The 13,566-nt window shown below is 35.1% G+C and overlaps 1 protein-coding gene across 1 annotated transcript in view; it reads left to right on the forward strand.

The window, feature by feature from the left end:
* Positions 1 to 13,566, forward strand: part of DGKH (diacylglycerol kinase eta) — a 227,285-nt gene that overhangs the window by 95,808 nt on the left and 117,911 nt on the right. The window contains exons 3-4 of the mRNA XM_044670616.1: positions 1,311 to 1,421; positions 10,912 to 10,992. Coding sequence (XP_044526551.1) covers positions 1,311 to 1,421; positions 10,912 to 10,992 — 192 coding nt within the window. The remainder of the gene's footprint in view (positions 1 to 1,310; positions 1,422 to 10,911; positions 10,993 to 13,566) is intronic.

Consider the following 13,566-nt stretch of genomic DNA (forward strand, 5'->3'; position numbering starts at 1 on the left):
GGGCAGTTGGTTATGTGGGATTGGCAAAAAAACAAAACAAAAAACTAGGACTTCCAGAAATGGAAGATGTAATGTTGTAGGTGAGAAACAGTAAAGTTATATAAATCTGTGAATCACTGGAATAGACATACTGCTTAGTTTAGTATTGGAGCTTATGAGTTCACCAAGAGAGGGAGAGTAGAGAGAAAAGATGACCTAGGTCGGAGCCTTGAGGTAACTTGAAGTAAGGGGATGTAATATGGATAATGATTCATCAGAGACTGGACAATAGTCAGATAAGTAGAAGAACCAAGAGAAAGGAGTCTCACAAAAAACCCTGAGAGTTTCAAAGACAACAGACGAGAGGGTATTCAGCAGCTTCAAAGATCAAGAAAGATGACAATTGAGAAATGGCCATTCAGTTGAGCAGGTTAGACTGGTCCTTTGGAAAGAGAATAATTTTCACTGAATGATGGGGTGGAAGTGAGATTATAAAAGGATTGAGAAATGAGTGAGAGAAGTGGAGAAAATGAAAGTTGACTAGGAAAGTATCTTATCAGCTACCTCATATATGGTGACACATTTTGGATCCCAACTCTGCTACTATGTGACTTTGGGTAAAGTCACTTCAATTTTCTGGGCCTCAGTTTACTACACTGTAAAATAAGATATTTCCCTCCCTAGATGATGTAAAATTTTCCTACCAGCTCAAAAATGTGATTCCTTGATCTCTGAGCCTTAGGTTTCTTGTTTATAAAATCAGTATAATCAATCATAGCTACAATGCCTACCTTACAGCATGGTAATGAGAAACATATTTTGCACACCTTAGAACACTTTTTACATATGAACAAATAATAATCTTAGTCATGATTCAGTGAATTCCAAAGCTTGATCATCAGGTGCCCAGAGGCAGTCATGAGGGTCCAAGTTAGGATAGGGTCTATGTTTTAGGCTAGGAAAATCCTTAAGAAAGTTTATCAGTTTTAGCTGCCTCATACTCTGTGTACTCACACTTTTTAAGGGTTCATCAGTCTAGGAGAAGATTAAGAATTAAATAGGAGCTTCCTAGGTTTAAACTATTTCAGAGCTAACCTAAGTCCAGAAAAGACTTTTTTAGAATCATCTTTTCAATTCAGGAGAATATTATGGGTTTTTTTTTGTATCACAACCCAATGTATGTAGAACATAATACACAAATAATAATGTTCTCAGAACTATGATATAAAGGAACCGTTTACAATGGAATGATAAAATATCTTATTGGAAAGAATGGCCATTTGGTGGTATTCATTATCACTTCAATTGTGTTATTTTGCTTACCTCCACAGACCAGTATTAAGGAAGGATTACTATTGAAGCAGACCAGCTCCTTTCAAAGGTGGAAAAAACGTTATTTCAAACTTCGGGGCCGCACACTTTACTATGCCAAGGACTCAAAGGTAAGACATTGTGAAGCTAGTGGCAAATTCCTATAAAGTAACTGTGGTTGTTTGCGAAAATAGATTTAGTTCCCCCACCCTGAAACTTATTATAACATTATTTTATAGAGTGAATTAAGAATAAATTCAGTTAGTATTGCTCTCCTCAACTCTGCCCCATCCAAGTTAGTAATCAAAATGCAAAAATTATCCTGCAATAAGTGAATTTCTGCCAAGCAAGTATTTCCATAAACATGTACCTTAAGGATAGTTATATAATAAGGATTCAATGTAATTCCATTTTTATTAAATAGACTAAATTAGAGCTTAACTTTACTTCTGTGTAAAACAAAGATTAACTTAATCTCTATGAAAACAAATTTGAGGATTTTGTCTATGTTTTAATTCTTTTAATTTTGTAATCACAAATAGACACAACATGATAATGAGGAAGTCAAACTTTAGGCTTAAATTGAATTAAAACTCTTCATCAGAAAGTATTTTAATGAATTTAATAAGATTTAATCCTCTGTCAATGGTAAAAAAAAAGGCATGTAAAACTAGTATTCTGGTGCTATTCACTAGTATTCAGCGTGAAAAGTCCTTGCTACTATGATAGTTGGAGTAGTTAATCATTAAAATTGTTATTCATACTATTGATATAAAATGCTGTTCAAAAGCAGAAGTAAAAATATTTAAGGTCTTAGTTTATGATCAACAAAACAAATAGCCTAGTAATAATAAATTTCTAGTTGGGGACAGTGCTTAAGACATCATCTGCTTAAATATTTTTTTTTAATTTAAACATTTATTAATATTCATTTTTAACATGGTTACATGATTCATGCCCCTACTTTCCCCTTAACCCCCTGCACTCCCCCCACCCATGACCGATGCACATTTCCACTGGTTTTGTCATGTGTCCTTGATCAAGACCTATTTCCAAATTGTTGGTAGTTGCATTGGTGTGGTAGTTTTGAGTTCACATCCTCAATCATGTCCACCCCGACCCATGCGTTCACTGCTTAAATATTTTGATTGATCTGTGATATCAGCAATATGGATATTTCCACCAATGGAGTAGATCATAACCTATCCATACAGTACAACTCACATCCACATCTTCCCATAAATTTTTGAGAAGAAAGCTCCCTAGAGTTCTATAGTTTTTCTCTTGATTTCTTGACAGTTCATGACTAACAAATGAGAATAAGGACTTTCAATCAGTTATTCCTTGGTTGTGTAATGGAGGATTATTAAGAATGTAATCTAAATGGTTTTGTGGGTTCACACTGGGTTGAAGGAGAGGCAGGAATGTCTGATGGTCTGGACCAAACAGGATAGGAAGACCAGGGTTTACTGCCAAGCTGTTAACTGTCACAAGAATGGCAGTTTGGCCAACAGTCACTTAGCTCACCTAGGTTAGGGCCTATGTAACCAGCCGGCAATAGGTAAAAGTTGTAACAGTTTTAATTGAATAAACAAATATAAACAAGGATGAGTATTAGGGATTCTATTTTTAACAACTAAGGACAAACCATAAGGTCAAGGGAGGGACTTAACTATACTATTCTATTGACCTAAGCCAGGCATGGCCCAAAGGAAGCAGTATTGAAGTCACAGGGAAAGCTCCTCCAAGCCTGGTACCAGCCAGGTATGGTCAACTCAGCTAAAGGCCTGAGGATGGCTTTCAATTGGGATCTCAAGGTAAATCCAAGGATGGTCTCAGGATGCCAGGAGTCAACTCCATCAGGACAGGTGATCCAAGGTACAGAGGTAGGGAGAGAGAGTTTGCAATGCTGTCCACCAGATCACAAACCACTTCCCCACTTGGTGCTGCTCTGCAGGTCTGTTGTCCACTGCTGAAAGCCTCCACCTCTCTCAGGATCCCAGGGAATCTGGACGCAGTTTTCCCTAACTCTGAGTTCTCCCAGGGTTAGCAACAGTTATGTCCCCAACCACTATGGAGTCTCTCTCAGAGAGCAAGAAACACACTTCCTGCTTCTTCATTCCATCTTGGAATCCTCCAGCCCTTCCTGCTAGGTCCAACACTAATACTAAATTAATAACTAAATAACCCTCACAACAGTTCTCTCTCTCTCTCCTCTCCTCTCCTCTCTCTCTTCCCCTCTTCCTCTCACCCCGCCTCTATGTATATATGTATGTATATAACTATCTGTTCGTCTATCCACCCATCCATCCACCTTTTTATCTATCTTCTGTCTACTGTTATGTTGATGTTGTTAGCTGATAAAGAGATAGCCCAAGGTCTTCAAATGGTATGAGGACCTGAGCTGAGTGAGAGTGAGAATGCCTAGGTGAATACCAAGTTGTGGTAGTGAACCCCAAGACCCCACAGAAATATTTGAAACTAAACACCCAGCTCCAACACAACAGTGTCCCAGGAATAAGTGATCAGATAAGAAGCTGTTGGGTTAGATCACACAGCTTTTTTGATTGCTTGTCCTGGCTTCAAAGCTGATGGATAATGCTATTGACTGCAACTTAACTTTAGTTTGAGCAGTCCCTTTCCCTCAGATACCCAAGGATATAATCAATGATCCTTAGGGCAATGATGACATTCACCTAAATAAGTTTAGAATTTAATAATAACAAACTTAGGGAAAGGGAACAAGGTTGAAGGAAAGAGGTGTCAGGAAAGCTTGACTAAAACTACTGATGATTAGGTATTGTCAATTAAAGGTAATCAGGTTTGAGACTGTCACCTGGAGAGGCTTGTACTCTCTGTTGCAACATGGCTAGGCCAGGCACTTTGGCCTGAACCAGATTGTTTTGAGTATTGATGTTACTTCTTCCTTGATGTTCAGTTGATTGAATGTAAAGCACAGCTTTACACAGAAGTTGAAGGTGTGGTAGCAATTAGAATAAGATGCAGGTAACCTAAGGTGATTTGGTTTGGCCTACCCAAATCCCAACCAACCTCCCCAAGTCCCTTCTCAGGACTGAAAGAGCTTCTTGTTCAAATTTCTACTTTTTATAGTCCTGCCAGTAACTGCTTCTCCTTGCTGGCTCATGGCAATCTAGCTTGGTTCCAAATTCTAAATTGCTGAGTGTCACTCATCCTACTCTCCATTTTGCATATCAGAAATGATATTACCCTACCTACACACATCTATATCCTTTATGCTGCTTTTTGGGTTAGGATGATAGAAACGAATTTAGAAATGGATGGACGAATTTAGGGTTAGGGTTAGAAATTGGGACGAATTTAGGGTCAGAAACGAATTTAGAAACGAATTTAGGGTTAGAAAAGAATTTAGGGTTAGAAATCGGGACAAATTTAGAAATATATCACTGTTATGCATCTTTTTCTTTCTGTTTGTGTGACCATCCACTTAAATTCTTCAAAGTATGTTATTTACCATGGAATTATTACCAGAAGAGTATTGATGTTAAAAAGGTGGAGATTTGTTTCAGGGAGAAGTTTGGAGTAATTAAAAACAGTGCACAATTTCACAAGGGAAATTTTGTTCACTTTTCTTATTCTGCTCAGTACTAAGCCCATTGCATTCTCCTTCCTTAAATATTTGTCCAAGATGACATTCCTGTGGGATATCCATCATCCTACATATCACAATCTGGACCATATGTCTTCCTCATGTACTTTCTTAAGCTCTTATGTCTCATTCAAAAAGCTCTTCAGGGTCTAGCAAATGATACAATATCATCTGAAAAATGAAATAGGTAGATAGTCTGGATAGATGGTTTGTTAATTGTGAGATACCAAAATTGAGGGTCTCTTGGTAAACCACAGTGAGGAGAGCCTAAAAGGCTTCTCCCACAGGACTCAGTGCACTTCTCAGACTCTTAGACAGATTTATAAAACAGGGCAAGGGTTCATTTTAACCACAGTAAGGTGGAAGTGGGGATTAAGGGATAGGATGTCCTAAACTAAGGGATCTAGCTAAAACCTCCTTCCTCTACAAACTCTGCAAAGGATTTTCTTCTGGTCTTCCAAGCCCCTTAATTCCCTACACTGGCTATCTGTGTAGCTATCTAACTACCTGACAATATAAACCTCCCAGATAAATGTTTGCAAGGTATATAGTTCTTCAAAGTAGTTTAGATTGACCCTTTATCTCAGGGATCAAACCTGGCTCATTAGGCATAAGGTGGCTATAGGCCTTCCCAAAACAGACAGGCTCACTAGCTGGCTGGACACAGATCTTTTCAGCAGTTGGGGACACTGTCTCAGGACACTGGAACATGAGTGGATCACAAAGTAGGCAGGATGTATCCAAACAGGGCCACAGGGTATGTGGCTTTGGCTTCATGGGGATAACAAACCAAACCCTTCCTAGTCTCACCCAGAAAGCAAGCAGGAGGAAGTTACCAGCTTCAGGCTATTCCCCCAACAGGAAGTCCAAAAGCCCCTTGGCAGTTCTCTGTGTCCTCTTTTATATATTCCCCACATTCTAAACCAAGCTCTGTAGTTCCAGAGCATGCGGTAAGATCCAGCACACTGATCTCTGTGCAAAATCTTTCTCTTACCTGTTTGCACCCATTCTCTCCTTTTCTTGTAACAAAAAGGAGAATCTGGTAAACCTCACAATCTAAAGAGATCCCCACCCATCTGTGTGTGCTCTGAGCTATACAAAAATCTGTGACAGAAGTCAATGGCTTTGGCAAATATATATGTATGTATATATTTATATCATCTATATCTGTCTACACATATATGCACATCTAGTTATTTATTTATCTACATATGTGTACTTCAAACAATAGACACAGTGGGATCTTGTCTTCTTTCCACCTTTTAGTCAACTGTATTTCTGAAAAGATTTAGTCTGCTTTTTGAACATCATTTGCAAAAGGTGATTATTCCATTCTCATACCTTTGTACTTGCTGTGTATGCAGGTTATTTTAATTTTTTTGTAGAAATAAGAAAGCAAGCATATGAATTAGTGGTTCTTAAAGTTTTCTTGGTTACCTTTTTAAAGGAATAATAAAGCTTAGATTTTCTTTTCCCACCAAACCTTTGCTATCCTTCCTTCTTCCAGATATCTCCAGAATCTATTCCTCATTGCCCTCAAAATTCCATAGTGTGTACCATGGAACACCTTTGTGTATACTTGGTCTATTGTAGTTGTTCTTGTCATTATTTTCTTTAGTATGGTTTCTGTTTCCTCATATGACATATTAGGAATTTGATGTGGAATTCTAAACTTGGCGACTCCTTTGTTATTGAGAGAGAAAAGAATTTATTATAGAAGTCTTATTGCTGGGCTTGAAGTTAGGCAGACCTGATTTTCAACCCTTCCCATACACTTATTGGCTCTCTTTCCTTGGGGAAATTATTAAACCCCTATGAAACTTTGACATTCTGCAAAACTCTATAGAGATGTTATGATCCTTATTGGTAAAGAGAATGCTTTTCCTGACAAAATCATGTGTCCTTGACATAGGAATCTGGATAGATATTTAACTTTTTTTTTTGTCTGTTCATTGTCCTCCTTCTTGTTTCATCTTTAAATAACCTCAGGATGATCTGGCTTATTTGGATATCTTGGCAAGCTTTCAGTAGACTTGCTTTATCCTTTACTTCTCCTGATTGTTTTATGAGGCAATGTTGCTCATAATCTTCCACAGTCTTCTCACATGTAATGCATTACAAAGGAGTTTTTATTCTGAAGTGGTGAAGCCCTTGGCTCGATCCATCTCGTCACCAAGAACATCAAATGTTTTCTGCTTCAGGCAGTGTATATGTCTTTTTGTTACAATTGCTTTACATTTTTTTAAACTTCCTTAGGAAATGGTGTTAGTTTATATCAATAGTTGTGCAGCATACCTTTTAAAAATTATTTTCTAAATTTGTATCGAATTTAATTTTTTCCTCTACCAAACTGACAGTCTGACTATTCACATACTGCTAATTCTGAATTGACTAATACCTTGGTAACCAGTCATTCATGTCTATAAAACTATAACTTATTTAATTTGTTGATATTGTTGATGCTTGCCATAAGTGGTGCTTTCCAGTTCTTTTCTCACACTACACAATCATAATATACAGAAATGAGATAGCTGTATAGTCTACATGCCTTAGTCACACCCATTTATTATATCTAAACCACATTTTCCAGTAACAATATTATTCTCCTTTGTTTCCATCCTTCCATTGAAGTGAACAAGTATTAATGTATATTTTTTATTTCATTTGGAGGGTTGAATCCCCCATAGAATTTTGTTACCTCTTTACCTCTTCACTCTGCAACAGCTGTGAGCAGGTAAGCTTCAATTTTTTTCTGGGGAATTTTACTTTTGCTTTTGCCTTTTTTCAGTAAATATTTATCTTGAACACTGTAGTACAAGATGACCAAATGTCCTATGAAAAATCTCTTTTTGCTTTTGAGTACAGGGTAAAACCAGTTTTACCAACTACTTTATTTGCCTTTCCGAGAAGAAAAGATGAAACATCCTTCCATTTAACTGCAATTACCTCTTGTCTTCTGATTTCATTTTTAGTAAAAATGTCAATATTAACATGATTCAGTTTTTCTTTTAATTTATTTCTTTATTGGTCAGTGTACAGGGATCTCACATTTAAAGTACTAAGTTCATGTTTATGGATCTGAAAACTGTATCATGTTATTCTTAACACTCTTTGCTCTTATTTCTGTTGCTTTGACATTATCCCCACAGGAACAAAATTGGCCTATACAAGAATGATGGCAGTTTTATATTTTTCTTTGTTTCATAGGTTGCTATGGCCAATAATTCATTGGTAACAAATGTAAGAGTTTCTCCGTACATGACAAAACAGGCTGTCTGAAAATAGACCTAGTCTCTTTCTGGGACCATATTTAAAGCTTTTCCTTGCTTAGTAGGACTTTCCAGAGTTTATGTTCTACTGGCATAGCTTTTGAGAACAAAAGATTGTCTCTATATCACAAGGATGCATTGGAGTATAACTTGAAAGCTTCATAACTTTCTACTGAACACTTACAACTGATATCCCATACTTTGGTCATGATTAAAAGTAACATCTGTTGGGGAGAAAATGTTAGACTTTGTTTTTCTGATAGAAAAAGAGATTAAATGAAGCCATGTGATTTGTTGTTGTCAAAAGCTTTAATAAATTAAATTTATTTTCACTGAAGAATTATCAGACCTCAGATTCCCTTAGAGGAAAATTTTGTATTTTTTTAGGGGAAAGAATTCTTGGAAAGAGAGTTTTCTCTTCTCCATGTATTCAGAGAATATATCATCTCATTTTGCAAAATGAGCCATAATTAGAGAAATTGTGAACAAAAAGTAAACATGATATTTAGATGAATTAATAGAAATTCTGTAATATTTGTATCAAGTGAGGTAAAATTCCTATTGTACTCAAGGTGGCTTGTCTCTCACGTGGTATTGTGTTTAGTTGCAACTGCCACATTTTAAGAGGGACACCGACTAGTTGGATGACATCCAGGGAAAGTGATCAGGAATTGGGACGGGACATATAATGAGGCCATAAAGAGACCCACTGAAGCTGTCTCAGTTGAGTTCAGTCTTAGGATCAAGATTATGAGCCCCAGATAAGTAGAATTATGTAACTATACTTAGCAGGAATGATTCCAAGTTTGGAATTAGCAGGCTTGGATTCAAATTCTGGTTCTTCCACTTACTGTGTGATCTTAGAAAAATCATCTCATCTCTTTCCATTTTGGTTTCTTCACTTGTAAAATGAGGGGATTGGACTAGATGACTTCTAGTATTACTTCCAGTTATAAAACTATGATCTTATGACAAGCGAAGACTAAGGAAGATATACATTTGTCTTCAAATAATTGAAAAGCTATCACAGGAAAGAACAATAATGTTATTCTGAGTAATGCCCCTAGAGAAAAGGACGTATGCCATTAGGCAGAAGTTATCCAGAGGAAGATTTCAATTCAAAATAAGGAAGTATTTTAAAATTTGAATGGACCAAAATGGATTTAGCTGACCCATAAGGTAGTTTCTTGTTCATGTAGGGGTTTGGATGTTCACTTTTTAGGGGTAATACAGATGGTATTAATTTATTAGCTAAGTATTTGGGCTGAATCACTTTTGAGGTCCCTTTCATCTCAAAAATTCTGTGATTCTGTAAGAATTCAACTGTATAAAGAATGGTAATGGATAAGAGGGAGCTAGGCCAAGTTAGATAGAACACTGGACTTGGAATAAGGAAGGCATGAGTTTGATTCTCATCTCAAATATTTGCTAGCTTTGTGACTCTAGGCAAGTAACTTAGTTTCTCTCAGTCTCAGTTTCTTCATCCTTAAAATAGGGACAAATATCACCTCATAGGGTTGTTATGAAGATTAAAGGTGATAATATATATATATATATATAAAGTGATTTTCAAATCTTAAAAGTGCAATATTAATATTACCTATTATTTGTTGGTCTTTCCTGCCTCACTTTTAGTACTGACTTTCACATCTATTGTTTTTTAACCGCTGAAACATTTTGTTCAAATGAACTTTTAAGTATATACTCCAATAGATCTGATCTCATTGATTTGAGACTGCCCTCCAACAATGTAGATTATAACCTCACCTATTCCTGGCCATCCTATGAAATTTTTGTGCATTTACTCCCTGACAATGGCCACTCAGTTTACTGTGGACTTGCCTTGCTTTCTTATCACATCCAAATGGTACTATTGGAGTATTCTTGATGTCTACTTCTCACCCTTCACACTTGTCATATGACCAGCCCATTTTCCCCCTCTGTTTTACAATTCCTTAATGACATCTTTTATTGATCCCCCGAACCCTGTTTCCTCTGTAGTTTCTTGTTGGTTATAAGTTTCAGAAGTTCACACCTACCATGTACTTCTCTCTTCTTTTTGTGATACTCATCCTTTTTTCTTAGAGTGCAGTGTTCTACATTTTCTTGACATATGACAATAGTGATAAAATATTAGTATTGAACATATGACTTAAATATATACAACTTAGCTATCCATGCTATGTTAGAACTGCTTGACAGAAAAGCGTATTTTTAAAGGTCAAAATCTATGATTTTTTATTTTTTTCAAATAGCCAGATAGAAGATGTACAAGTTTCTGAGAATTTTCTATACTATGGCTCTGTTGTGAAGTTATGTTTTTACATTTGTAATTTGATTCCCCCCTTTCTTTTTATAATAGGGTATGGGTTTCCATTGTTGGAGGGAATACTCATATTGTTGAATGCTGAATTCATTCATTCATTCGTGAATGAATGAAAAACATTCAAATAGCAAGAGTTATTTAGAATCTACAGATGAATTTTTTTAAATAGCATTATGTTTGTGGATTATGGTTATACTTTTTGTTTATTCACTGGGATTTTAACCCCAGGAACTCTTTCAAAAAAGAAGTAACTAAGTCTTATCTGCAGAACACCTTTTCCTACATCTTCCTAATTCTTTAAACAGCAATTATAAGAGTGATATTGTAATGCAAATATAGCTAATGGTAACTCTTTTGGGATTTGTATGTGATGTATTTTTGTTCCTTTTTATTTACAGTCTCTAATATTTGATGAAGTTGACCTCTCGGATGCCAGTGTAGCTGAATCAAGCACAAAAAACGTCAACAACAGTTTCACGGTATGTTGCAGTTCTGATAAATCTAGCCTAAAGCAATCCAAAAACTTCTTACTGATGCTATCAGAAATGTACTTATTAAAATTGTCCATCATTTGTACTTATTTTGCTTATTATTGAGGTACTTATAAGCTGAATAAAATCAATACTCTAGCATCATTAAATCACAACCTTATGCACTACTGTGATGGTGTTCTTTTTATATGAACTTTGAGTTAAAGGAATTTCAATTATGAAATAGACTTTTGTTTTGTTGATTTTATGTTACTTCTTTTAAAATCAGTAGGTTAGTCCATTTGTCTTACAAAGGCATATTCTGTGTATTTCTCATTTATCTTAAATCTTAATTGAATAGTACTTTTCTGAGGACAAAAATTTTAAGTGTAAGAAAATTTTGTTTGCATTTAGGGAAGTGAAAGAATGTACACATGATCATTACAAACTTTTGTTTGCATGATCTGAGAGAAATGTTAATTTTCTAGGTCATGTGGATGGAAATGAATGGATAGAATTTAGATGATTTGTATAGAGTTACACAGCAAAGATACCTGCTCTCCCATATTCAGCATTTTCCTTTCTTCTGAATTCCCCCTACAAAACTGATCATATCTTAACATAAACTTTAACAAAAAAAAAAGCCTTTGTCTGATCTTGGTATCCTTTCAATCTACTGTTTATTTCTTTCCTCCTTTCAGTTAGAAAGATTGAATTCAGAAGAATTATTGAGAATAGCAGGGAGTAAAATTAAAATACTTGAATTCTCAGTTTCACTGTCATCTAATTTTTATATAGTTTCTGATAATTCTCTTTATTATGGCTCTGTTATGAAGCTGTTGGTTTTTATTTTTTAATCTTATTTTCCAAACTTATTTTTGATTAAGTTAGCTAGTGTTTTAAAATAAATTTTCTTAGTTTTAAAAAATAAACTTTTAGTATTGCTTATTACTTTTATAGTTGTTTTGGTCATTTTTTTGCAAAGGTCCCTGGTTCTTTTCATTCCTTTAGTACCATTCAACTCCACCGTTCCAAGGAAACACAAAAAATAGGCAGTAATATCTGGGTGAAAGACACTAAACAATGGGCCTATTTGGAGGAAAAGGAGTGGTGGTAAGATACACATTTGCAGTAAATACACTACAGAAAAATCAAAAGTGATTGACAGTGACAGCTGTACACTGACTGAGAAAAAGAATCAAATGAACATTTGAGGAAAAGAACCATTTCTCTCAAGTGAATGTGAACAAATACTTCACAGCAAATGAGGATGCAGTGTGATACAGTGGAAAGAGTGCTGAATCTGATATCAGAAGACATGGGTCAAATTTCAACTTTCTCAGTTATTACCTTTGTTTCCCCATATATAAAATAAGAACATTAGATTTGATGGACTTTAAGGAATCTTTCAGTTCTAGATTTATGATCCTATCAATGATAAATGATAGTACTAGGTAAGTGAAGACCAAAACTAGAGCTCCTAAGAAAAAAACCAATAATCTAATTAGAGTTTACAGAATTTAGAAGAAAATTTGGAGACTATTCCAGAACAGTAGACTCTCAAAAATAGAATGACAAACATAATGGAAAAATACAGAGATAGAAAGAAAATGAATAGAACAAAATTTAAAAGACATTAGAATGCACAAGACTTCTAAAAACCAATAATAATGTAATTGAAGATAGACTATAAAGAGGAAATTTAAGATTAAATTAAATTAAAATCATAAAAAAGAAAATGTGAATACTGTACTTCAAGAAATTGTACAGGAAAATTACCAAGACTATTGGAAGCAGGTGGCAAAGTAGAAACTAGGGGAATCACAGAATACCAAAAGTAAGCCCAAGTCTAACTCACTGATAAATGTCTTGATCACATTTTAGAACTGTACATTAAATTATGAATTTTTCAGTTAGAAGAATTTAAAATTTTTTCATATTACAAGGAAACTAAATTAGAATATGATTATCACAAGATTATTCTGTATTTACAATATAGCAAAGGAAAAAATTACAACATTTCAAAGAGGAATAATTGGTACCTGGAAATGATGACTCCAAACATGACCTTAAGCAATGAAGAGAATAGATGTTCAAGCTATTTTCAAATTTGAATGATTACTTCAGAAAAACCTGATAATTATTCAGTATGCAAATTTGACCAAATAGAAGAGTCTTAAATACTTTCATTAGGAATGAAAGATTTAAAAATGAAACGCTTATTTTCTTGTTAGTATGGCTAAATGACAACATGCATATTAGGGTGGACATTTTCTTTTTATTCTAAAAACAAAAAACTTGTATATTGAAAGATATCAAGAAGTTAAAGAACATCAATGGTCTATAAAAAATCTAAGGAACAAAGGATATATAATGGGAAAATCAAGCAAAAAATGGACAGAAGTAGTGAGTTAATGTTTCGGAAGGGAAAACTTGTTCTCTCATTAGTAAATTAATATTATAGTTGGCATCATTGAATATATTTTCTTCCTTCCTTCCTTCCTTCCTTCCTTCCTTCCTTCCTTCCTTCCTTCCTTCCTTCCTTCCTTCCTTCCTTCCTTCCTTCCTTCCTTCCTTCCTTCC

Source organism: Gracilinanus agilis, chromosome 3, assembly GCF_016433145.1.
Source record: "Gracilinanus agilis isolate LMUSP501 chromosome 3, AgileGrace, whole genome shotgun sequence".
Taxonomy (NCBI): domain Eukaryota; kingdom Metazoa; phylum Chordata; class Mammalia; order Didelphimorphia; family Didelphidae; genus Gracilinanus; species Gracilinanus agilis.